This window comes from Rhineura floridana, chromosome 5, assembly GCF_030035675.1.
Source record: "Rhineura floridana isolate rRhiFlo1 chromosome 5, rRhiFlo1.hap2, whole genome shotgun sequence".
In the NCBI taxonomy this organism is placed as follows: domain Eukaryota; kingdom Metazoa; phylum Chordata; class Lepidosauria; order Squamata; family Rhineuridae; genus Rhineura; species Rhineura floridana.
Window position 1 is genome coordinate 25,695,935 of NC_084484.1, and position 23,981 is coordinate 25,719,915.

Consider the following 23,981-nt stretch of genomic DNA (forward strand, 5'->3'; position numbering starts at 1 on the left):
CAGTAACCAAATCAGAACTACAGAAAACCCTAAGATGGAACAGTTTCTCTTTGCACTTTTACCCTTAAACTGTTGATGTATTGTGCAATACCAAAAGGAATTTCAATACCCAAAAGGAATACTTAACCTACCTGTGAGGCCACAAACCTGCTATCACTTTAGCCAGCTATGCCATCATGTGCAGTATGCAAATTCTTACAGGGAAAAACAGGTTCTTTTAGAAATATCTGGTACTAAAATTTTACTGTAATTAAAATGTTTTTTCTCTGTTCCTTCTTCAAGTTTCATTAACTTAAGCACTAAGCTTCTCCAAATAAAAATTCCAAATGAAGCTCTAGAGCTCTTTGTAGCATCCTTCCACAACTGTCATTTCAAAATAATTTTCCTCCCCTTGGAACATTGGCGGATTTTAATCGACGAACTACATCTGAACCAGAAGTAAATCTTTAAAGCCGTTGCCCATGGCAAAATTTGCATTCTCTCTCAATTTTACTTTCAGTTTAACTTCTCCTTTCCTTTGAAGGAAAACACAAAACTAAAAGAGCAAACTCACCCCTTGTTCTGTATGTACTCTTTGTTGTTAACTAGAAAACGAAAACACACAGATCCAATGAATAGAAAAGAGCATCCTGTCTGCAGGTTTCTGGCTTGTAGCAGTTATAAAGACAACACAGATAAAAAGGGAATCTCCTGAAAGTAGGGCGGTAACCAGATTAAAGGAATCTTATGTCTACTAATGAAGAGTTTCAATTTATCAAATAAATCTGCATACACTTGCATACTGCAAGTTTTAAAAAAAGACTCATGCAGAATGTGTGTTATATCTTAGAAGAGGCATTCCTCACACTGAAGAGGACATTTCTTGTAAGATGGTACTTGTCATCTGTAGTACAGGCATACCCCGCTTTAATGTACGCAATGGGACCGGAGAGTGTACTTTAAGTGAAAATGTACTTAAAGTGAAGCAATTATCTTCACTTGTACTGCACGCAATCACCACTAGATGGCAGCGGCGTCATGCCGATAAAGTGTCCGTTATTGCCAAGTGCGCATACTTTAAGCAGGGTATGGTGGAGTATGGAGCATGTACTTTATAGCGAGGCTACTTTAAGTGAAGCGACTTTAAGCGGGGTATGCCTGTATTTAAGTACTCCTATTAAAATGGTAATTTTAATAGATATGTCGCCTCTTCAGTCTGCCAACAGGTCTTTAAGCTAACTTTAAAATCAACAACATTGCTGCTCTAATTAAAACCTGCTAGGCCCTAGATCAACTAACTTGCTTTTTCTTAATCACCCACCTATCGTTTGCAAACCTCATTGTGGTTTTATTCTTTGAAGTCACCACAATCAACAGCTGTAAAACCTCAAGATGAGAGTTTTAAGTGCTAAAGCAAACAATGCCTTGTATCAGGATGATAAAGATGCTGGTTAGACGTACTCCAGATTTGACTGAAAATTCTTATTTCATCACATTTTAAGTTATTAAAATATGATTAAATAAGAATTTTCAACAGCATGACAGACTAAAATCTGTCACCCTAAAATGGTGTTACTAACACAAATGCTTATTGAAGGATGACATTTGGGTTTAGAAATCATTAGGAAGAAAGACAGACACAAGAGAACTCAAAGCACATCTCTAAGTTGCAGGCTGAGCCTGACCTCACAAGGGAAAGGACAGGTGTTCATACTAGTGAATCAACCACAGACTCAGCCGTCAGTCTTGTCCCAAGCAGACTCTCTGCCTTTTTAAAGAACACATTCATACATTCATTCAATTTTTTAAAGAAATGTTTAAAAAGTACAGAACTGCTCTGGTAATACAGGAAAGATTTTAGGAAACATCATGGGAAGGGGGCAGGCAATCAGCACCATGCAGGGATGGCTATGGACTGAAACTCTTCGGGCTGTTTTTAATTTTCTAGAGAGGAAAAGTATGTTTAGAATGAACACAGTGAGGGCTCGGCTCTGCTGCTGAAAATAGATGTCCTCAGTCTAAATTAAAGGAAAAAGCAGGTCCTAATCCAAATTCAGGCAAAGAAAAGGGGTACAAATACAGTCAATGTAAGAATTCACATTCGTGTAAGAATTTCAATCTTCAAGAAAAAATAAATGTGATTAGACAAGCAATAAGCAGAGCCACTGGCCCAATTCACTCTCAGACACAAGTTTATCTTAGTAGCTGCTGTGAATAATAATCTACTAAACAACTGAAACTGAGCATCTACTTTTCACTCTGCTAGAACACTGCCACCCTGGGTTCCTACTGGGAGGATGGGCAGGATAATAAATAAACAAATAAATAAATGGATTTGATAGCACATCTTGTGACAGGTGTAAGGAACAGAAAATATAGCTGGTTTTGGTTACAACTGCACTAGCTACTTGTAAGCTTCTGAAAAGATTAAAAACGTTATCACCTATGAAGTCGTTTGGAAACCCTTGCTTCTAGGTGTAGCCACTTCTTGAAAGAGCTTCAAGAAAGGTTCGTTCTCATTGTGAAGCAGTTTTAGCAAGAGCATTCTGAAATAATCGCACATTTGGAACTCCCTCCCTGAAAGATGCCTGACAAAAAGGCAAACTTTGCTGAGCCTCTGACTAGTTGAAGTTGTCTGATGTTCTTCAGTTTTGGTATTTGTTGTGCACTAGACTCATAGTGAGACTGAATTACTTACTCAGCTATGGATTTTCTTGTGGCAGGTTTTCTAATGCCACAGAGAAAATACACAAATGATTTTTGCACAGATGTATCAGATACAATATTCAATTGGCACTTCACTTAAAAGAACAGGAAATAGTTACTTAGACATTGCAATTCCGAAGCCATTCAAATACATCTTTGACCACAGAAATTTATTAAGATTACTTTGTGACACTGAAAGTGGTGGAGATGTTTCTATAATGCAATGTGTGACTTCAGAAGGGGTTGCTCAGTTGTGGGGAAATGATTTCCTCCTTCCAACCCCTAGGAAAGCAAAGAGGAGATAAACTATATACCTGGGCTTCATATAACCTTCATCGCCCATGATCAAAATGTTGTGGGCCATTCACACTTGCTAAAGAGAACTCATCAGTATGTGTAATTGTAAAGGCCACACCAGTAATGGATGCCTTAGAAATGCAGACATCCAGGTTGGCCAAACGGAGGCAGATATGGTTCACTTCACACAAGCCTCCCTGATAGCAAGCACTAGCACTCTACTGCAGATCATATACCTCATTTTAAACCTTTTTTTAAAAAAAAAAACATGCCAATGTTAGTCACACTTGGACAACCTGCCATACAACATACTATTAAGCAGCTGATTATTATAACGGTCACAAATATCATCAACATTGCCAATTCTTAAAAAAACAAAAGACCACCTGATTATTTTCTTTACATTGTTAGCTCAGCAACAGTATAAACTTATTTTTAACCTTCTGATACCTTTCAAGTTTGTAGTGGGTTTAATATTTTTATGGGTAAAATGCTCTATTCTTTATTGTCGCCTCAAATCAACCTTACAACAATTCTGTGAGGTAGAATAATATTCCCGTTTTATAGATGAGGGACTGAGGCAGAGAGAAAATGACTTGTAACTTGTCCAGGCAATTCAGAGTATACATGGACTTCCACATCCAAGTCGTATACAAGATCACATTAGTTAGGTATGTAGAGCCTGTCCAGAGGAATAATTTAAAGTTTTATAGGATGTAGACAATTTTTTGAAAAAAAACTATCCCATTTTTCAAAACAATATTGTCATGAGGTTTAGAAAAGCTCATGATTTTTCACCAACTGGTTTTGGCAATGTTGATTTTTTTTAACTTTAGTTTTTATTTTGGCATCAATTAGAAAAGAGTGCAAGTTAAGCAATATCTCTGTGCTCAGCAAGCATTTCCAGAGACTGCTCTACACACAGGTTTTTATGAAACAACTGAAGTATCTCACTTAGCAGTAAGTGGCAAAAATTCCTTATCGCAAGCCGGCTGCGTGGAAAGTGCAAAACTGCAGGTCAGGCAGAAACCAATGCTCTCACCTCCGAGGGAGTTCATTTTCAGACAGAGGAGATGGTTTTCCTGAGCTCTGGTAAAAGCTTTTCAGGAAAGATGGGGCAGAGAAGGAAGAAGGGAGATTCGACGGTGCAGATGATTCACTCTCACTGCAAGCACGTCGGCCAGTTGTCAGCCTGACAGCAGGCGATAAGAGAAAGCGCAGCAAACGAGATTCAGTACAACAGTTTAAAAGAGCTCCCACACTCTATACTCACCATATTGGAGACAGAGTTCGGTTAAGACCTGAATTATAATAAGCATTATTACAAGAACAGTGTGCAAACTAACTGCATTTCAAGTTTAATAACATCATGTGATTTTACTAAAGTTACAATGACAGGCACTAAAGCAACCAAACAGGCATGCCATGTATTTAGTTTCAATATTCTCAATCTGTGCTCCAGTCAAGGTAAACTACCTCCTTCAGGAATATTAGCTACCAGGCTAAGTTCAAGTTCTAGTTTTGGTGCATAAAGCCCTATACAGCTTGGGACCAGGATACCTGAAAGACCATCTTATCCCTTATATACCCAGTCGATCACTGCGCTCCGCAGGTGAGGGCCTTCTGCAGATATAATCTTATCAGGAGGTCCATTCCGCACAACATAGGAAACAGACCTTTAGTGTAGTGGCTCCTACCATGTGGAACTCCCTCCCCTTAAATATTAGACAGGCACCATCTCTGTTACCTTTTTGGCGCCTCCTGAAGACCTACCTCTTTCAACAAGCCTTTCAAGTTGAGACCTTATCCCAGTCTGCATCTCTGTTGGAATTGCTTTTTAATATATTTTTAAACCTTTTAAAAATGTTTTTAAAGCTTTAAAAATGTTTTTAAAGATATTTTGTTTTAATATGTTTTTAATGGTTGTTGTATTTTAATATATTTTGAAGTCTGTTTTTATGATGTTTTAAAGTTTTTTTTAGTGCTTTTGTCTGCCACCCTGGGCTCCTACTGGGAGAAAGGGCAGCATATAAATCAAATAAATAAATAAATAAATATTCTAGAGCCTTTCCCTAACTGTTCAGTTTTCATTAAATCTTAAGCAGTTGCAAGTCCTGTGATATACTGAGATCTAAGGAAAACCATGCCACCAGTTATTCCAATGGCCAGACTAGACAACAGTGAACACAGTGCTTCGGCTGAACACACAAGCCTTGCATGTAATTCATCTCTCTCCTTCTATAATGTTGGAAATAATGAACCCATGTCCTGCCATCACAACATTCTGACAACTAAGAAGTTGTACTGCGTGTTACAGGGATGCTTGGGAGAGCTAGATACACAGTCTATATTGGCCTATTAATGTAAAACAGGATGACTGCCAAACATTTGGACACTTGACAGCTTTTAATTTACTTTTTATTTAAACTTATTAAACAGATTCACTAACCTTATTAGATTACTTGTATTTAGGCTTTTACCTTTTCACATTTACTTATGATGTCCCCTTCTACAGTGTACTTTCCAAGTTCCACTGTCACAGTGTTTCCAGATACAGGTTTGTTTCCGGATACAAACAAAAAAATACCTTCATCAGATTGTGGGTTGGGGTGGGGTTATCTAGTTATTTTGCAGCTACAGACTACAAAATGGTGAAGTTAATCAAATAAACTTGCTTTAGAGACAGAGTTTTAAGGAGAAAAGGCATGTTTCTTTAAAAATAGATATAGTAAACACTCCTAATTGCTCATTTCATATCTGGATAAGACGTTAAAATTTTGGTTATGTTAAACACATTTGAGAAGATTTAGATACTTTTACTAGACAAGCGTTCAAAGTTTTAACACTTCTGCAAAGGTGCACTTGGTGAAAAAACATTAAGTATCATTAGAAATATTTCAGGCTTTTAAAGGAGGTTAGTCCTTTCAGCCTCCGCTACTAAACATTTGTAGGATACTAATGTTTGGTCTATGTGCTTGAGTAAAAACAACTTATGACCACACCATTGCAGGGTTGCTGTTTTGACTAGAAAACCTGCTGACCAAGCAAGACAATAGTTCTGCAGTGATGGGCAAAGAAATGTTGTCAGCAAGTCTAACACAATTATTGTTCAAGTTTCCTGTTTCACTGCAACATCATAATGATTAAAGTCTAGGGGGAAAAACCTCTTAACACTAAATTTATCTGCAAAACACAAGGTCACTTTTCTGACAAGCAACAAACTGTCAGAAGAGGACATTGAGAGGTGTCCCTAAGATAAACTAACTATTGACACAGAAAGGAATAAAATTAGCAACAGATCCCCCTGTTGGCAAGCAGGCTTACTACTGCAGACGATTCATTGTCAGCTGTTTAGAAATAGATTACTACACAGAGCTGTAGCAACCCTCTAAACAGTGGCAATACCACTAGCAGTCTTTTAGGGGGGAAATGTCTTGCACTCCCTTCATCACACTGCACTCTTGTGTGGACAACTCCAAATACTGGATGAAGGAAAATCCCACTAGGATATGGTGATCACCAGAGACATTAACCCTGACTTGGAAAAAAAAAGATTATCTGTCTCTACAGCAAGGGTCCCAACTAAAATTGTTACTGGTACTGCTGTTAGAACCATATCTACATAATTAATAAAACTTAACAACACTTACAGTGCAATCCTTTACATGTCAATATCAGCCCCACTGATTTCAATGGAACTTACTCTCAAGTAGGGATGGGCAAATATGTCAATTTTAGTTTATCTCAGTTTCTCATTTTTCCAGTCTTAAGTTCAGTTCTCCACTCTGATTTGCCAATTAAAAAAAAAAGAGTTCTCATGAAAATTCATCAGTATTTTAATGTGAATTTCTATTAATATAATGCATTTTTGTATGTGATATTCACTAATATACACATTTGTCTGCATACTTTAGCCTGGTATATGCATTTTTCTATACATTGCTAGGCTGGAGAACTGCAATGCAAAATTCGGACTGAAGAAGTGCAAATTTCAAAGCTGGGTACATTCCAGTTTGCATATTGTTTCAAAAAGTGGGAATCTGGCAAGTTCACCTTTAAACTGAAACTGAATCAAATTTTCCCCCATCCCCACTCCTAAGTAAGTGGACCACAACTTAACAGCACAACCATTGTGTAGGAATTATTCAACGTCTGGACAGTGGCACTGTCAGCTGGTCGAAGCATATTGAGACTTTGGCCACATTCAGGTTTAACGACTGCAGCACACTATATGTTGACTGCCTATGCAAAATGCCAGAAGTCACAGCCAGTGCAGAATGCAGATGCCAGGGTGCTAAAAAGGAACTGCTTTTTTTGGGGGGGGGGGATATGTCACGCTGAAATTATTTGATTCTCATTGCTTCTCAGCTTGTTTTGAAGCCCATTCCAAAAGTGCTGGTAATAACCTTTAAATCCTTACAACAGTTTGGGACTGAGTAGTTAAAAAACCACCCGCTCTCACATTATCTTGACTTTTCTCCACCATTATAATAAATACAGTTGGTGGAATGGACTCTTCTTGGTTATAGCATCCAGACTATGGAATTCCCCTTCTTTCAGTGTCTGAAGACTGCACTTTTTCAACGTGCTTTCAAGATTAGGCAAGCTATGTCTCCCTATCTCCTGACTGCGAGATGCCAGAATGGTTCCGCTGCCAATTTTGCTTCTGCTTTGTGTGCTTAAGATCCTCATTGTTCAATGTTTGCTTTTTAATTTTACTTTTAATTGTCTTGATGCATTTGAGGAAATAGTATTTTTTCTTTGCTGCTTTGAGAGTCATTTTTGTGCAGAACAGCTGTCTGTAAATGGTAATATAAAATAAAGCCACTGCAATATAAATTACTGAATGGTGAAAACAGAAAAAATATCTGTACTGCAATAAAGCACAAAACACAAGCCTGTTCTACAATATAAAATTTAAGACAAAACGAAATTGTTCTCTTGTTTAAAGAAAACTGTTACCTTAACCTTATATAAAAAACTAAAGACCCTTAAGGTTTAAATAAATAAGAAGTCGTAAATCAATAACCAAATTGTTTTGGGGCATCTTCCATTCATTTCAACAGGTTTGCATAGGAGAGTGAGCTGCATCCAAGGAGCAGTTCTTTATATCCAAGCAACATCTATACTGGCAGGCTATAATTGCTTTCTAATTTATAATACGTAACCTATCAAAATTATAAGCACCTAGCTGCTTAAAATATTTTATAGCCATCATATATTAGTATTAGTACCAACAAAATCCAAATAAAAAAACAAGTCAAAGGTCTATGCTGTAGCATACAAACCTCTAAAGGCTGTAAATAACATACTTAAGATAGGGAAAATGTCTCACCAAACTCATTGGAACTTACTTCTGAGTAAAATATGCTGAGTATCATGCTGTAAATATAACTGTTACTCTTGGGTTGCCTGCAAGAGAATGACCCCACCCTCGCCCAGCACCTATTTAGATATTCTTCTTACTCTTGTTCCTTGAAAATGTTGGGAAAGAAAAGGTAACCAGCCAAGCTTGCCCAGTTCTTATGCAAATACTACAGTAAAGTTACTTAGCTTGAAACTCACCTACTATGCTCCACAGAGTTCTGTCTCAGGAGTGAAGACTTGACACTTTGGGATCTCCCATCTTGGAAAGTAATTCTCTTCTTTGAGCTGGACGGCGGATGGCTAAATGTGTGTGCACGCCTTCTGAACTGGGGTGAATCAGAATCCTCTTCTGGGAACGGCTGCCAAACCGAGGATACAGGGGAAGCAGGGGGGGTTGTGGGAGGAGACTCCCCAGAAGAGCAGTCCTAGAAGAAGTCAGTCGCGGGCAGGAATGAGATTGGCTCCCCTACACCCTGTAACTACTAATGATATCAGAGCAATCTCCACAGTTAGCAAAAGAGGAGCTGAAGCCACTCCTCCTTTTTGATTAAAAAAACAAAAACAAGCCTATTGTATGCTAATTGTGAACTATGCCAAACATCCTTTGCCCTGGAATTGCCATGGCCTCTCACGGACAATACTACAAAAAGAAACTACTAGGCAGACACTGTTACCACATATTTACATGCCTCTGGGAGAAGGAGGAATGGAGGGAAATCAAGCATTAGGTCTGAGTTTCAATCAGAATGGGCTTCTCTACTTGACATATCATGTACAGATTTCCTGTCCTGTCAAAGCAGTTTCCTGGGAAAAGAATCTATTATTAAACAGCTACATTAAGAGCAACAGGAAAATCAGAAGTCAAAAGAACCGCTCTGTTTCCACATTTCTTGGAGGAAAAATAATCCAGTGTGTGTAACTGAAAAGCTATTTAAAACAGGAAATAAATGGAAAGTGTACAATAAACTGTTTTCATGTGTTATACAGGCAGCCTATCAGCAAATGATGACAGATTTAAAATGTCATTGTTTAAGAGACAGCATATCAGCTATGATAAACAAGGGATTTTTTTTGGTGTTTCCCGTGAGTAGGTTTCATTCCAACTGGTAATATGTTACTCTGTTTGCACTTATCAAGCACGTATGTTTTCACTTTCCTGTTAGACCAAGTGTGAGGAACCTCAGGGCCAGAGGCACAATACAGTCCTCCAGACCCATCTGGCCCTCAGAACTGCCCCGGGGTCACTCCTCTCACTGGCTCAGCTTCACACTCCAAATATGTTTTGCCTGGCCGGAATGTGTCCCTGAACTGTGATAATGGCAGCTGCTTGTCTGGATAGAGAAGTGTGTATATGACTGTGCACACACACATACATGCAAAGGTAAAATTTACATTGGATGCTCTGTCCACTTTTGCCTCAGGCCCTGCCAACCACTGCCATGTGGCCATCAGAAGGTTGCCCAGAAAGGAATGTGGCCCTTGGGCTGAAAAAGGTTCCTCCCCACCCCTACTCTTAGACTCTCTCTTGTAACATTATTAAAAAATAAGAAAAGACTACAATTGGTCTCCTCAATCCTATAACATGTTTTTAAAGAGCAGCCTTAAAAATAAGTTCAGATGTTACTAGCCCACAAAAAGGCTGAGTAGCCAAACATCCCAAAAATATTAATTCATTGAAACCATTTTTATCCCACCGTTCATAAGACAATGTAAGGGTTAGGACAGGGTCAATTACAGAACTTAAAGCCAAAAATAACACAGTCACATCACACAGATAAAAGAAGTAAATGAAAACAAACTAACCACAGATGATCAATTAGAAGCTGGCTAAGGTAATAGATTCACTACAGAGGCCTGCTAGAGTAAATACATTGTCACTTGGTGCTGAAAACTTATGTTGTTCCCCATCAGTGACATGGGTTTTCTGGAAAAATTTGAAGTGGAAAATGTTCAGGTGCTCTAGAGAAAGCATGAGAAAACTGCCTCACATTTTATTTATTTATTATTACATATATATTCTACCTTTTCACCAAGGAATTTAAGGGATATCAGGTGATTGACAGGTGGGTATAGTCCCATTCTCTTGTCAAAATTGGCCTGTGGAAGGTCTGCCCTAAAGAATGATCTAAATTTAGAACTTTATTGTATTACTAAACAAAACTAAAAACTTTGAAACTGCTAAGCTTGCCTAAAAAGCCTTTACAAGCCCATTACCTACTTTGTCAGAAGTGAGGTTGTTGCACCTTTCAAAGCTGTCCATGCTCCCCAAACGGCCACGCATTCTGTTAGCTCCCTAGAGAATAAAACAAAACATCCCATCTATTAGACCCCATTTCCCATTATCTGCAGTTTATGGACAGAAACTTTAGGCTATGACAGAACACCACCTAGAAAACAATTCACAAAAGGATTTAACGTGGAACAATAATGGATAAGTGACAGCCTGCACAGGCGAGATACAGCTTGATGATCCTCTGTAAGTCTTATCTGGTTTGGGGAACTGTCCCATTCCATAGATCCCTTGGGAAAACTAGTACTTTAAAACAAGAACAGGACACAGTGTCTGGTGTATTTTAATACAATTATACATAGCAGTCAAGCACTGGGACACATGCTTTTTTCTTCCAGGCTGAAGAAATTGGCAACCCTCAATAAATTTGAGATGAGACATACTGTGAACTGAGCCAAAATATGCACACTTGTTTGAAAAGTGCAATCCTGTCCAACTTCCATCTTCTGTTTATTATGTTCTACCACATTCAAGTATCAATAAAATATTGAATTCTGAGATCCCATGAGCAGAACTCTCATGAACACTGCTCATGGGATGCCCCTGCTGGTCAAAGAGGTGAGGAGGCAATTTTCACTGATACCCCCTTTCTTGTGCCACCCACTGAAATCCTATGCCACAGGGTTGAGGAACCATCCAGAACAGCATAGGACAGTGGTTGTTAACCTTTTTGAGGGGTCATGCATCCCTTTGAGAATCTGATGAAAGCTATAGACCCCCATAAATAAATAATTTACTGTACTGGAAATTGATTTTTTTGTGCCCAATTTACAACTCTCCTGAAGCCAATCCATGGACTCTCTAGGGATCCAAGGACCACAGGTTAAGAACCCCTGGCATAGGAGATGGTATAGGAGGGGCAATATATAAAATCATCTTCCTTCTTTTTGCCAGTGGGATCCTCCATTGGAACAAAGACTCTTCTGTGAATGGAAGGAGCCCTTTTGTTCATGGATGGGCAACTCAGGAGCCAAGCCATGCAGCTTGGTACACAGGTCTGAGTATACTTCTGTATGTATGCATGAGCACGGTAGGAACACCTGGGTCACATGTACATCCCATCCCCACTCCCTGCTGGTCATGTGTGAATTTGGTTGCACATTCTATTTCAAAAATGAGAACTTTTTATCCCAGAAAGGTTTCATGGTTTAAACTAGCTGAAGTGACCCTTAACAACAACACTTACATTTGTTTTTATACTAAGGTGTCATCAACCTTGCAAGGTGATTGAGCCGTTACACTACACTTACTAAGACCTGTTGAACACAACTCTTGTTAAGTGAAACAAATACTTATTTGGCCCCAAAAAGCCTAAGAGATATAAATGCAATTCTTCAGAGGCTCAGGATTTTGCTTCAGGAAAGCATCAAGATTTCCTTTCAATGTTCAAAATGTACTTACTGTTCGTAAGACATTTTTAAACTAACAAAAAAAAAGTATGGCATACTTTGAAAACAAGAGACATATGTTGCATATATGAATTTTGGGGATTAATACATGTTACATTTATTCAGGCAATCCTCCCCTCTCCACCATGCCAAGATACAGAGTTGCACTTGGGATATGAGCTTGCAATGAAGCTGCATTGATGTTACCAGAAAAAAATGAGAGCCACAGGTTTTTTTATACTAAATGCATTTGCCAGTGTCCTATTGTATTATACACCTTTATCACTGTATGATCACTGAAACTTTTTAGGTTATCAGTAGCAGAAAATTAGGGCCAAAATACACATCTTTTGAACACCTTATCCCTCTCTCCCCATGCGCCCCAACTGCCAAACCAGAAAGAAAAGGGGAGTGTGGAGGGAATGGTGGACACGTGTTCACGGGTCTTGCCAGCAACCCACTTGATATGGTAGTTTTGTTTGCTGTTCACACTGCACTACTTTTCACCCGTATTCATAATGGTCCTTCAGTAAAAAAATTAAATGTCAAGTCAATTCCGACTTATGGGGACCCTATGAATAGTAAGCGGTATTCAGAGGGGGTTTACCATTGCCTTCCTCTGAGGCTGAGAGGCAGTGACTGGCCCAAGGTCACCCAGTGAGCTTCATGGCTGTGTGGAGATTTGAACCCTGGTCTCCCAGGTCGTAGTCCAGCATCTTAACTAGTTGTTATCCATGACCTTTGTTATCCAAATCTAACAGCCAGAGTAGACAAAATTTCCAATACTGTATTACATTTGGAAAGTTGCTTATTTAGGACAACAATTCTAAAATTCAATGTCATTTGATTTTGATTTTCATGTTATATTTTCTTTGTTGTGCTGTGTGTCATTTGTGTGCTTAATTTCGTTTAAAGCAACACCACAGCAGCAGAGTAACAGCAGATTTTGAAATGCGAGTGTGCCAGTGTGTATGTTCGTTTACCTAAGAAAGCAGGCTTTTACCCTGCATCAGCGTCACTGAGGCTTGAGACTTAGTAGAATAAGAAAAGCTACTTTATTTATAGAAATACATAGTAGATAGGAAAGCATACCTAGTTCTAACTAACTAGCTAAGTTGGAGGCGCAACGCCCAGGTGTAGGAGTTTGCCCCATGCTTGGAGAGAGAGCAGAGACAAAGGGATGTTTCCTCTCTCCCGGACAGTCAGAGAACAAAGGAATGGAAAGGGCGGAAGGAGGAGGGGCAGGTACGCTTCCCTAAAGACGTCACAGTCTAGCGACAGAAGGAAGTCAGTCATAGCATCACAGGTAAAGGTAAACAAGCCTATCCATCTAGAGGATCCTAGCTCTATCTTCCCTCTGGAGCACAAACAAAAGAACAAAACAGGAGTTGCTCTTGCCCCACTTCCAACATTCTTAACCATAACATAGCGCTTGCCATCAATCAATCAAAAGTTCTAGTTGGAATGAGAATCAAACAATCAAAATAGGCCTATACTGAAGTTGAGGTTGTATTTGATAACTGCTATGGAGGTTTCTTTACGTGTTACTATAGATGTCATGTCATCTTCTCCAAAGATGCTTAATTAAACAAGCAATAGCAAGAATTCAGACGCAAAATAGAAGAAATAATGAAGACAAAGCCATCACTAGACAAAGTTATCACACACATTCAGAAGCAATGGAATTTCAAAAGGCCCTGTGCTGGGTTAATTTTAAGTGTCACATCTGACCTACATAAATAGTGATTTCTTGTTAAAGCTACTTATTTGGAAATATGTAACTACATACAACAAAATATACAATACATGCTACTAAACCTTGCTTGATACAAATACCAAAACATGCAGAAGTTAAAACACAGACTCCATATGAGAAGCACATTTATGTAACATACAATATGTTTACTATAGGCAAAACAACTAATCATGTTCTCCCAACATACTACATTTGCCATACTGAAATTAGTTTTAATTTCCGCCGTAGTAGTTACAACCCCTACAATATAACAGGAATTTCAGTTTTCACGAGACAGATGCAGAAAAGCACTTGGCCAAAATAGGTGCCACATTAAGTAGAACTTATCAATGAAGAAGCAAATAAAACATTTAAATAATAATCTTATAGACAATTATATCCCAAAGAACTGCCATTAATAACATTAATAACATGAGCTATTAACCTTACCCTTGAGAAAATGTTTTCTAGAGAGCTGGTCAAGGATTTCTTGGCCTTGTTTTTCAGAATGTCAAGATTGAATCTCCCACTGGTGGCTGCATTTTCTGGAACTGTGGTGTTGGAGGCATTCTGCTAAAATAAAAAAGCCAAGCTTTGGTATTAAGCATACCACTGCCAAGCTAACCCACATTCATATAGAGTACAAAACAGAAAAAAGTGTACTTATGTTGCCTTTTTAAATGTCTGGGTGTTGGACTAGTTTTTCTACATTACAAAATGCTATCTCTGGGTTTTAGCGCAACATAAGGGTTTTGGGTTAAAGCAGATATGACATCATAGGGTGCAAAACTCATCACTGACTTTTTGTTGTTGTTGCTATAAACAATTTGGATTGGGGTTGCAGCACAGGGGAATGGTGACCCTGTCTCTGTGTACTGCAGCCCCAATCCAAATCAGAAGCTCCTATGGCTGTTCATTTGCTAAAAGCAAAGCCACAAATATCAGAGATGAATTCATGTATGATGTCATATCAAGTTCTACCCTATGAGAATGGGCTGTGATAACAGAAGTTTTTTTTTAAAAAATGGAGATTGTAAGCTGCTTTGTGGAGAAAGTTCCTCAAAAGGCAGTGTATAATTTTAATAAATAAATAGGGTTGTAAGTCAAGGCTAGTCCAACTCCAAGTAGACTCACTGAAGTTAATGAATATAAATAACTTAGGTTCATTAAATTCAGTGGATCTACTCTGAATAGGACTAGCATTGAATACAACCCATAGTCCATCATACAAATTCCACTTCAAACATGAACTCTCAAGATAGCCTTGAGCATTCACTATTCTATTTTAACCTTGAATCGTGATGTATGAATGTTATCAACTCTTGTCTGTAAGACCAGGGCTGGTGAATTTTTTTCACATTCCTGGTTCCTACTATGCATTGTACTGAATATGTTTTTCAATAACCTAGGCTGAAGCATCAGTTTTCTAGGAGCCTGATGTAGGACACAGTTCCCATTACTGAAAACAGGAGAAATTCAGAGGAAGGAGTGCCACCATATTTTTAGTGGTTATCCCACAAATATGGAATACCTCACAATGAAATATGGAATACCTCTTGAAAACCATCTTACACATTCAGGGAGGCATTTTAATTTGGCACTGGGAGCATCTGCTGAGATTTGAGCCCTATTCAACTGTTACTCAAAGAAGTGAAGAACACCAGAACAAGGACCCCGGCCATACCAAAAGCCCCACCCATGTCACTGCATGAGCATTCCCGATGTCTTCACGTACAGCATGAATGTCTATAACAAAAGGGCCTTCATGCATACAGGAAGCATTGATTAATCAGGGTTGCAGATTCCAGGGAAGCCTTCATGCATACAACTATATGCATGAAAGCCCCCTTGCTACAGACATTCACACAATATGCACAGTCAGGTGAAGTGCATGCACTGTTGTGAATGGGGCTTCAATCAACACAGGAGCAAAAAACACCTGAATAGGGCTTAAGTTTCACTGCTTTGATATAGCTACTATATTTTATAATGCAGTATTGTTTCACAGCAAATATGTTTTTAACTTAATAGATGCTTTGGCAAACTTTTGTTCGAGAAGTGATTTATAATTAAGTAAAAATATTCTTGTAATGCTCAAGAGATTTTTCAATGGGCCAAGCACCTCTCATCATCATTTCTAGACACCATGGTATATATCAGTTACCATCTTTATTATTTTGGAAGCCAAATTAACTTGCAATAATTACCACCTGTGGCAGCAGATAATCCTCTCCCACAACACTAGAAATTGGGGTTGCCCAATGAAACTGAGTGGCACAACATGTAATTACATTAGCTGCCACAAGGTGTGATGCTTTCCTTGTCTGATCATTTCAGTAAACCAATGGAATTTCAGTCAGACTAAGCTATATGTATGCCTAGAACTGTAGCCTTAGAGCATGTTAAGATATTGGCGGTGGCTGGTGGGAAAAGCACCCAACTGAAGAAATTTGGCCCACATTACTCTTATATGTCTTCCAGCATCACTAAACAAACTAAGAAAAAAAGCAGAATAAAGGTTGTTACCATTGGGGCCTCTCCAATATGCACATGGATTTTTTGTTTAGCTTCACACAACTGTCGCAGAAGTACGATCACAAACTCATTTTCTTCTTGGTCACTAACAGGCTTCATTTTCTGTTAAGTAGGAAATAAACAGGATATCCTTGGTAATGTGACACCAGTAATTCTACTCAATCTGATTTTGACAATAGCCAATTCATTCTTTTAGAAATGAAGTACTGAAATACATTTTCATCACAGTTCAACAACAGTCACAGAGGTATACATTTTTAATGTACTTTTGATTCTTGGTGTCTCTGATATAGCACCTTGATCCTGCAGCCCTCTTCCAGAGCATGAATGCTAACTGGTTCATTTTATTACCTGTACACGCTCAAAGATGTCAGCTTGTTCATTGTCACTAAGAGAGGACAGATGCCTCTGAATCACAAGTTTAGCTCTTGGTGGATAAAGACCTTAAAAACAACAGCAAAGAGGCAGAGACATAGATCAGATAGGTTATACTCATTTGACAAATCATCCCATTGCTTTTCTTGCACAGAGCTGTACACCATGAATATGGATAGTTTACGGCATATCAGTGGAGGCCTCTCATTAAGGGCAGGTGGGGCATTGCCCACCCTAACCACCAAACCTATAGCCCAGTCCCTTCTCTGTTCCTTACATTCATATTCAATACAGCACCTCATATTTAGAGACACTCTGGAGTTGTTTCTGTCCATCTTCTGTTCTGGCCAATCATCTCTGGATAACAAAGTCAATCACAAAAATTGCTATGGTCCCACCCATCTCCAGAGGTAACAGTCTAGTAGGAGTGGCTTAGGGAGGGCAGGGGTCCCCTCAGCACCTCCAGGTCCTCCATTTCAATTTTATTTCCCATAGAATAACCTCTAACCAATCAGGAGGAGTTCCTCAGGAACGCATTGGAAGTTCTATAGCTTTAGGCCAAGACTATGAAGAGTCTCCCCAATGCATTTCCATCTGAGCTAATCTGATGCGTGCATTTGCAATCTGCATTGGCTTCCCTCTGAGTTTACGTTGCTATTACCTCGCTTTTGTAAGCACCAAGTTAAAGCAGCAGGAAGAACTATTCTTTTTCTGCAGCCAGGCTTTGAAAGCAGCAGCAAAAATTCTGTCTGAGTTCAGTTCAGCATTTGATTGTGCAGAGCAGGTGGGTGGCCATATGTTGCTGTATGGGGAGCAAGGGAAAACACTGCAGAGTGGTGGTGAGGGTATGCTTAGGTCCTGATGGGCCTTCTGCTGACTGTTGGGGGGGAGGGACAGGAGGAGGATGGCAGTGCCCAGGGGGTATTTTGCTGACTCTTGGAGGGGAGATAGAGAAGGAGGGAAAAGCAGGACCCAAATGGATCGCTCTCGCTCTGTGTGTGTGTGTGTGTGATTGATTTTTGCATGTAACCAGGTGTAGCTTGAAAGAAAAGAGTGGCCACTGTATTGTCTTGTGTGTGCAGGCAGGCTGAAGGAGAAAGTTGTTTAAAAGAGTTTCTAGCGTTGTTCATGGCTGAGTGGGGATCTTCTAGATCAGCCTTTCCCAACCGGGAAACTAGCGTTGCCAATGGCTGAGGCTGACGGGAGTTGTGGTCCAACAACATCTGGAGGCACACCGGTTGGGAAAGGCTGTTCTAGATCCTAGTCTAATGCTCTAACCATTGCATTTTCATACATAAATGCTCATTTTGTATTATCGATAATTTTATTGTCTTTTGTGGACCCATTCTAAACCAAAGGAAGGCACTTTTCAGTTTCTTTAGGTTCTATTTGTAAAACTGCAATGTTTAAGCATAATTCTTTCAACGCAGGAGGATGGGAAGAAAACCAGACCTTGGTCATGCCCCGTGACCTCATTGACCATGCCCCTATGATCTCATAGCAGCCCCACCAGTTTTAGAGCTACCACTGCAGTATATTGAATCATGCCGGGGCCCTTGGGCACCAGCCTGCCCTGGGCACCAGCCTGCCCTGGGCACCAGCCTGCCCTGGGCACCAGCCTGCCCTGGGCACCAGCCTGCCCTGGGCCCTAGCACGCACATGCACGCATGCCTCACCTACCTACCTACCTACCAGGTGGGCGAAGGAGAGGAAGGACGGGACAGCGAGAGGGGCGGGACAGCAGGTAAGCGAGTGGGGGGGTGGGCAAGAAAGTGAGTGAGCAAGTGGGGGAGAAGATGAGCGGGCAGGGCAAGTGGGACGGCGAGCAAGCAAGTGAGCAGGGGGTGAGGAGAACAAGCGAGCAAGCGGGGCAGGGTGAGCGAGCAAGCAGGTGGGGGGAGGGCAAGTAAGGGAGCGGGCGGGGTAGAAGGCGAGCGGGCAGGGGCAAAGGGCGAGCGGGGGCCTGCAGCTCCCTCCTAGCAATCCATGGTGGAAGGGCAGCACTACTGCCCCACCATAATGAGGGTCCTTTGGGCCGGCAGGCGAGTGAGCAAGTCAGTGGGTGGGTGGGCAAGCGAGCAGGGGGAGGGCGAATGAGGGAGCCGATGGGGGCAGAGGGTGAGCAGGCATGGGGAGGGCGAACGAGGGAGCCTGCAGGGGTGGGCGTGGGAGCAACCGAGTGGGCGTGGGCAGGCTGGCGAGTGGGCGGGCGGGCAGCTCCCTCCCTCCGATCCGTGGCAGGGAGCCTGCCAAGGAAGGGGAGCGCTACTCCACCATCATAACGAGTGGCCCTTCAGGGGACCCTGTGGGCCGCAAGGCCCTTGGCCACCCTTTGGAGCCAGCCCTGGAATCATGCCAGTGTCAAGAAGCCCAAATTTTATGGTAAAAACAAAATCAAACCACAAACAACCCCAATTTGTAAGATTCCAGCCCACATATTCTCAATATATGTAGGAAAAAGGGGTAGGTCTCAAATATGCAAGCAAGTAAATACAAATATGATCAGTGGTGCAATTAGGTAGTTTTAGATACTGGAATCCTATGGAGGCCCTTCTCTTTAGAAGTGCAGAAGGCTGCTTCTACCCATGTCTTAAGTGAGATCCAGCTTCTCAGATGAGCTGCCTTGCCTCAAGGATTTTGGAGGGAGATGCTTGTCATGAGTCCTGTGGTTCCGACAGGATTTGGGCTGGAGTGGTAGTGTTTGACAGACGAAGAAGAGAAGGAAGCAGAGGGTGCGAGTGAGCTGGGATAAACTGGAAGGATGTGGACCCAGCCACTGACTCTGGATATTAGAGAAGAGGTGGCAGAGTCTCTAGCTCTCGTCCCTGCCCTTAGAGTGGGGCACTTCACTGGGAACTGTGAAAGACGTCTACCAGTCGGTAGGGGCAGCAGAGCAGGAGGAGGAACATCGGGGGCAGGTCATTGTTCCATCGCCAAAGACTCAATGCCGCCTTCAGCAGCACAAGCAGTTGCAGCCCCACCCTCCACAGCAGTGCACACCTGAAAGCATGGCATTCTCGGGATCAGAGTCATATGAGTTAGTTCACCATGTCTTGTTCTTTCAAACCTAGACAGGGAAGTTATGGCAATGATGCTACTGACCAGTTTTGAATCCTGGACCCTGCTCTTAGACTCTTGCATTGTGACCTCCTCTAATCTCAGCCTACCACTGAACCTGTATCAAGCCCTCTTGAAAAAAGCTCTCTGTTATTTGAAAGGAAGAGCCATTGACCTTGTTCAAACATTACATTCAATGTGTACCTGGTACACAAGTAGTTGAGCTGTACACTCATACAGTTATTCACATGTAACATTCAACGAGCATACAGTCTCTATTACATACACATTTGTGGCCATGAAAAGAAAATGGCTTCAATGACATTTATTAACTGCGCCACTAAAGTAATTTCCTTTTAATGGCAACAAGGCAAAGCTTGACATGCTGGATCTGTTATACTTCCTGAAACAATTTCCCATCAAGGCTTGCATTCATTGGAAAAAGTTGTGGCAGAAAGGGGAATGTAGATGTACTCGTTTCATTCTTCCTACAGTTTCTTAAGTTTTAAAACTTAACACCAACTTTTAAAAACACCAACTTCTGTAACTAATCATAGCTATTAAAATATTGCAATTCTCATTGCTTGTTATTCTTACAGTATAAGTGGTTTTGATACAGGCATTCATGGCACAATCCTATACATGTCTACTGAGATGTAAGTCCTATAGAGTTCAGTGGGACTTACTCTCAAGATAAATCTGTGTAAGTGCAGGCCTGAATATATTGGATATTTATATATAAATATACTTTGCTTCTTTGAGAATGCCTTCTTTGGCAATGTTTTCAAGAGTTTTACCTCTGCCACTGTAGTTTCAGTTCTTGCAAGCACTCCTTTGAACCATGCTACAACAACCCTGTAAAGTAGGCCAATGTCTATACAAATGATTTAGTGCAAGGGTGGCCAGAAGGTAGACTGTAATCTACTGGTAGATCCCTGGCAGATTTGTAGTCAATTGGCACAAGCTTCTAGTTTCCAGTTGTTTAACAACAGCAACAAAATAACGCACCCCTGTTTGGAAATTTGACAGCTGAAATTAAGAGTACTTTTGGAAACTAGCAATAGACCTACGTGTGGAAAGACTGTGAATTCATCTCAGTTCTGATAACCCTGTGCTCAGCAACGCCATGTTCTTTCATACTAGACATATGTCTTCTGCAGCTAGCCGTAGTTGGTGGCTCTTGGGGTTCTAGTAAAACACAGGGTAGATCCCAGACTCTGCAACAGCAGTTCTCTCCTGGTAGTGGCACCATTGCCAATCACTGAATGGGGCAAGGTGCCTGCCAGTTCCGGGTTGATGTTAGTGCCATCCTGCTGCCACCTGCCAAAGTACCCCCAACTTTGTCTAAACTACCTCATAGAGTTATTCTGAGGATATATTGGGGAGGTACAGGACCATGTATGCCACATTGTGCTCTTTGCAGGAAAGATGAGACATAAAGGAAATAAGGCACTGCATAAAATTGATGCTACAATCCTATGCACATTTACTTGAGAGAAAGTTCCACCAAACAGTGAAAGTTACTTTTGAGTAAACCTGCTTGGGATTATGTTGTTAAGACACAATGGATAACTATTACCCAAAGTTTCTAATATTTATTGATGACTATCATTTCTGAGCCATGTGTTACCTAGCCATTCAGTTATTTTATTATTGCAGTTCTGACTACAGCTATTGTTCATTACATGCCACAGGGTTTTGGAGGAAGTTTGAAGCAGACTTTTTGGAATCTATTTGTGACACAATCCTGAACAGTAGCTGTGATACTCTGTGGCAAGCAACAAGAGTTGCATGATGCCACATTGAACATTTAATAGACTTCTTATAAATATTATAATATTTATTGATAAATCATCTAGTATTTACAGGAAAGAACTGAATTTAGATGTTAAAGGCTGCAATTCTATATTGACTTACTCAGAAGAAAACCCCATTAGACTCAGAGGAACTTACTTCTGAATTAGGGTTGCCAGGCTCAGGGCCTAATAATGATTCTGTATCTTTAAGAGAAGAGAAAATTCAGCCTAGTGCAGGTTTTCTTGCAACACTATAATGGGGAAAACCACAAGGTGAAATTCTCCCTTCCCCCTGCACAACTTTTAAAGATACAGAAGACCTCTTGGTTGCCAGGCCCAGCCTCCAAGAGCCTGGCAACCCTATTTGGAGAGATGTTTTTTCAGAAATCTCAAAGAGCCTTTCAGAACTATAAAATGGGATAAATATTCCAGATAAAAATAAGTAGTGTGTATTTTCACTTCACACACTTCAAATGGCCTTATGTCTCCTCTTTTGCTGGTAATGTGTATTTTTAAAATTGTTATTATAGTACAAAAAAAGGACTAAGATATAATATTACTTTATGAGACTCAACAGCAAAAATACAAGGCAATATCTGACATTTGGCATAGAGTAGACCCATAGAAAGATCTTCCGTGGTGCAGAGTGGTAAGCGGCAGTAATGCAGCCGAAGCTCTGCTCACGGCCGGAGTTCGATTCCAATTGAAGGAGGAAGTCAAATCTCCGGTAAAAGGGATCGAGGTCCACTCAGCCTTCCATCCATCCGTGGTCAGTAAAATGAGTACCCGGCATATGCTGGGGGGTAAAGAAAGGCCGGGGAAGGAACTGGCAATCCCACCCCATATATACGGTCTGCCTAGTAAATGTCGCAAGACGTCATCCTAAGAGTCGGAAACGACTCACACTACAAGTGCGGGGACACCTTTACCTTTTAGACTCATTGAAATCAATGTACTTAATTTACATAAATTCATTGATTTCAGTGGGTCTACTTTAAGTATGAGTATGACTAATATTGGATATCACACATAAGGTATTAGTGCAATTAGAAATATTAAGAACTTTAACAGTCTAGGTATGAAGTGTTAAGGACATTTGACGTGTAGATAACAGCTATGAATAGTAATTTGGAAAACTTAGGAAAGTTAGAGACATTAAAAATATTAAAAGGCTGAAACACATTTTACACCACACACAGCAACACAATATCTCCTTATTTAATTACAAATTAATGTTGCCATAGACGGAGCAACAGTTTCCACTAATCAGAAAGTAAATAGGAAATAAAACATTCACCAATGCCTTTACCTTACATTTCTCTACTTACCTATTCCTTCCTAGCATCATGGATATCCAACTAAGTTACACTCAGAGTAGACACAATGAAATTAATGGACAAGTCACTTTTGAAATGTCAATGGGTCTACTCTGAGTATGACTAACATTGGCTACATCTGTGAATTATACCTTCCAAGGTGGCAGGTGTTGCCACCACTCACCATATGCTCAGAGGCACGTCACCAAATTCTTCCAAGCTACACAGGAAGTGGATTGGACTGTGAAAGACCAACCCAAATTGTTCTTGCATTTTGACAAATTTGTAGGGTAATACAATATCTCAGAGAGGAGGTCAGATGTCCTGCTCCCCTGGTGCATTCACTATAGCTGCCCAATTTCCCTGCTTTTTAAAGTTTGATAGAAATATGTTGGCTATAGGTGTGTTCTTAAACTGCAAGGTTTTTTGCCTATTAGTGAATAGATTCTACATAGAATATCTTGTAACACAGAAAGGCAAAGCTCCTTTTTTCTTCTCTTGAAGAAAACCTCCATTTAAGTTATGGACTGCATTTGTATAAAATTGTCATACTTTGCCTCTCTGTCCACCAGAGGGTGCTAATAACTAAATATGTGTTTTTATTATAAACATATACAACTATATAGAAGAAAGTGAAGTCAAACTACAAGAGAGGGCCCCAATACTGCATACCTGCCACTCTGTTGTCAAAAATCAATGTCTGTCCAAATCTATTCTCATAAATCAAGTCAAGATTCAAGCAAAAGAAGTAAGATCAACTCAGGGATTATTAGAAGGAACTAAAAATAAAACTACCAAAATGATATGCTCTTATAAAAAATTGGTAGCAAAACTACATTTGGAGGAATCTATACAGTTCTGGTCAGCCATCTTGAAAAGGGTATCAGAGCCAGAGAAGATCTTTGTTACAATGGGAAAGGAGTTTATGCACCCTTCCGTAAGAGGAAAGCCTCCGGAATTTGGGGCTTTTTACTTTGGTGGGGGTGGGGGAACAGGGCAGAGGGCTTTACCTGGACAGGAGATGGAGAACACTGATGGGGAGTAACTGTCTCCATCTCTTATAATATTAACGCTAGAGGTAATCCAATGAAATTAACATGCAGTAGATGCAAGACACACAATTTGTGCTACTTCACACAA

The 23,981-nt window shown here is 40.4% G+C and overlaps 1 protein-coding gene across 10 annotated transcripts in view; it reads right to left on the reverse strand.

The window, feature by feature from the left end:
• Window positions 1–23,981, reverse strand: part of TBC1D4 (TBC1 domain family member 4) — a 130,396-nt gene that overhangs the window by 30,880 nt on the left and 75,535 nt on the right. For 7 of the 10 annotated variants that reach the window (XM_061629995.1, XM_061630000.1, XM_061630002.1 and 4 more), the window contains 6 exons: window positions 16,649–16,740; window positions 16,289–16,399; window positions 14,213–14,335; window positions 10,568–10,642; window positions 8,548–8,774; window positions 4,025–4,174 (listed from right to left, as the gene is read on the reverse strand). In XM_061629995.1, the coding sequence (XP_061485979.1) occupies window positions 4,025–4,174; window positions 8,548–8,774; window positions 10,568–10,642; window positions 14,213–14,335; window positions 16,289–16,399; window positions 16,649–16,740 (778 nt within the window). The remainder of the gene's footprint in view (window positions 1–4,024; window positions 4,175–8,547; window positions 8,775–10,567; window positions 10,643–14,212; window positions 14,336–16,288; window positions 16,400–16,648; window positions 16,741–23,981) is intronic. The other 3 variants (XM_061629996.1, XM_061629998.1, XM_061629997.1) reach the window with 3 other exon arrangements.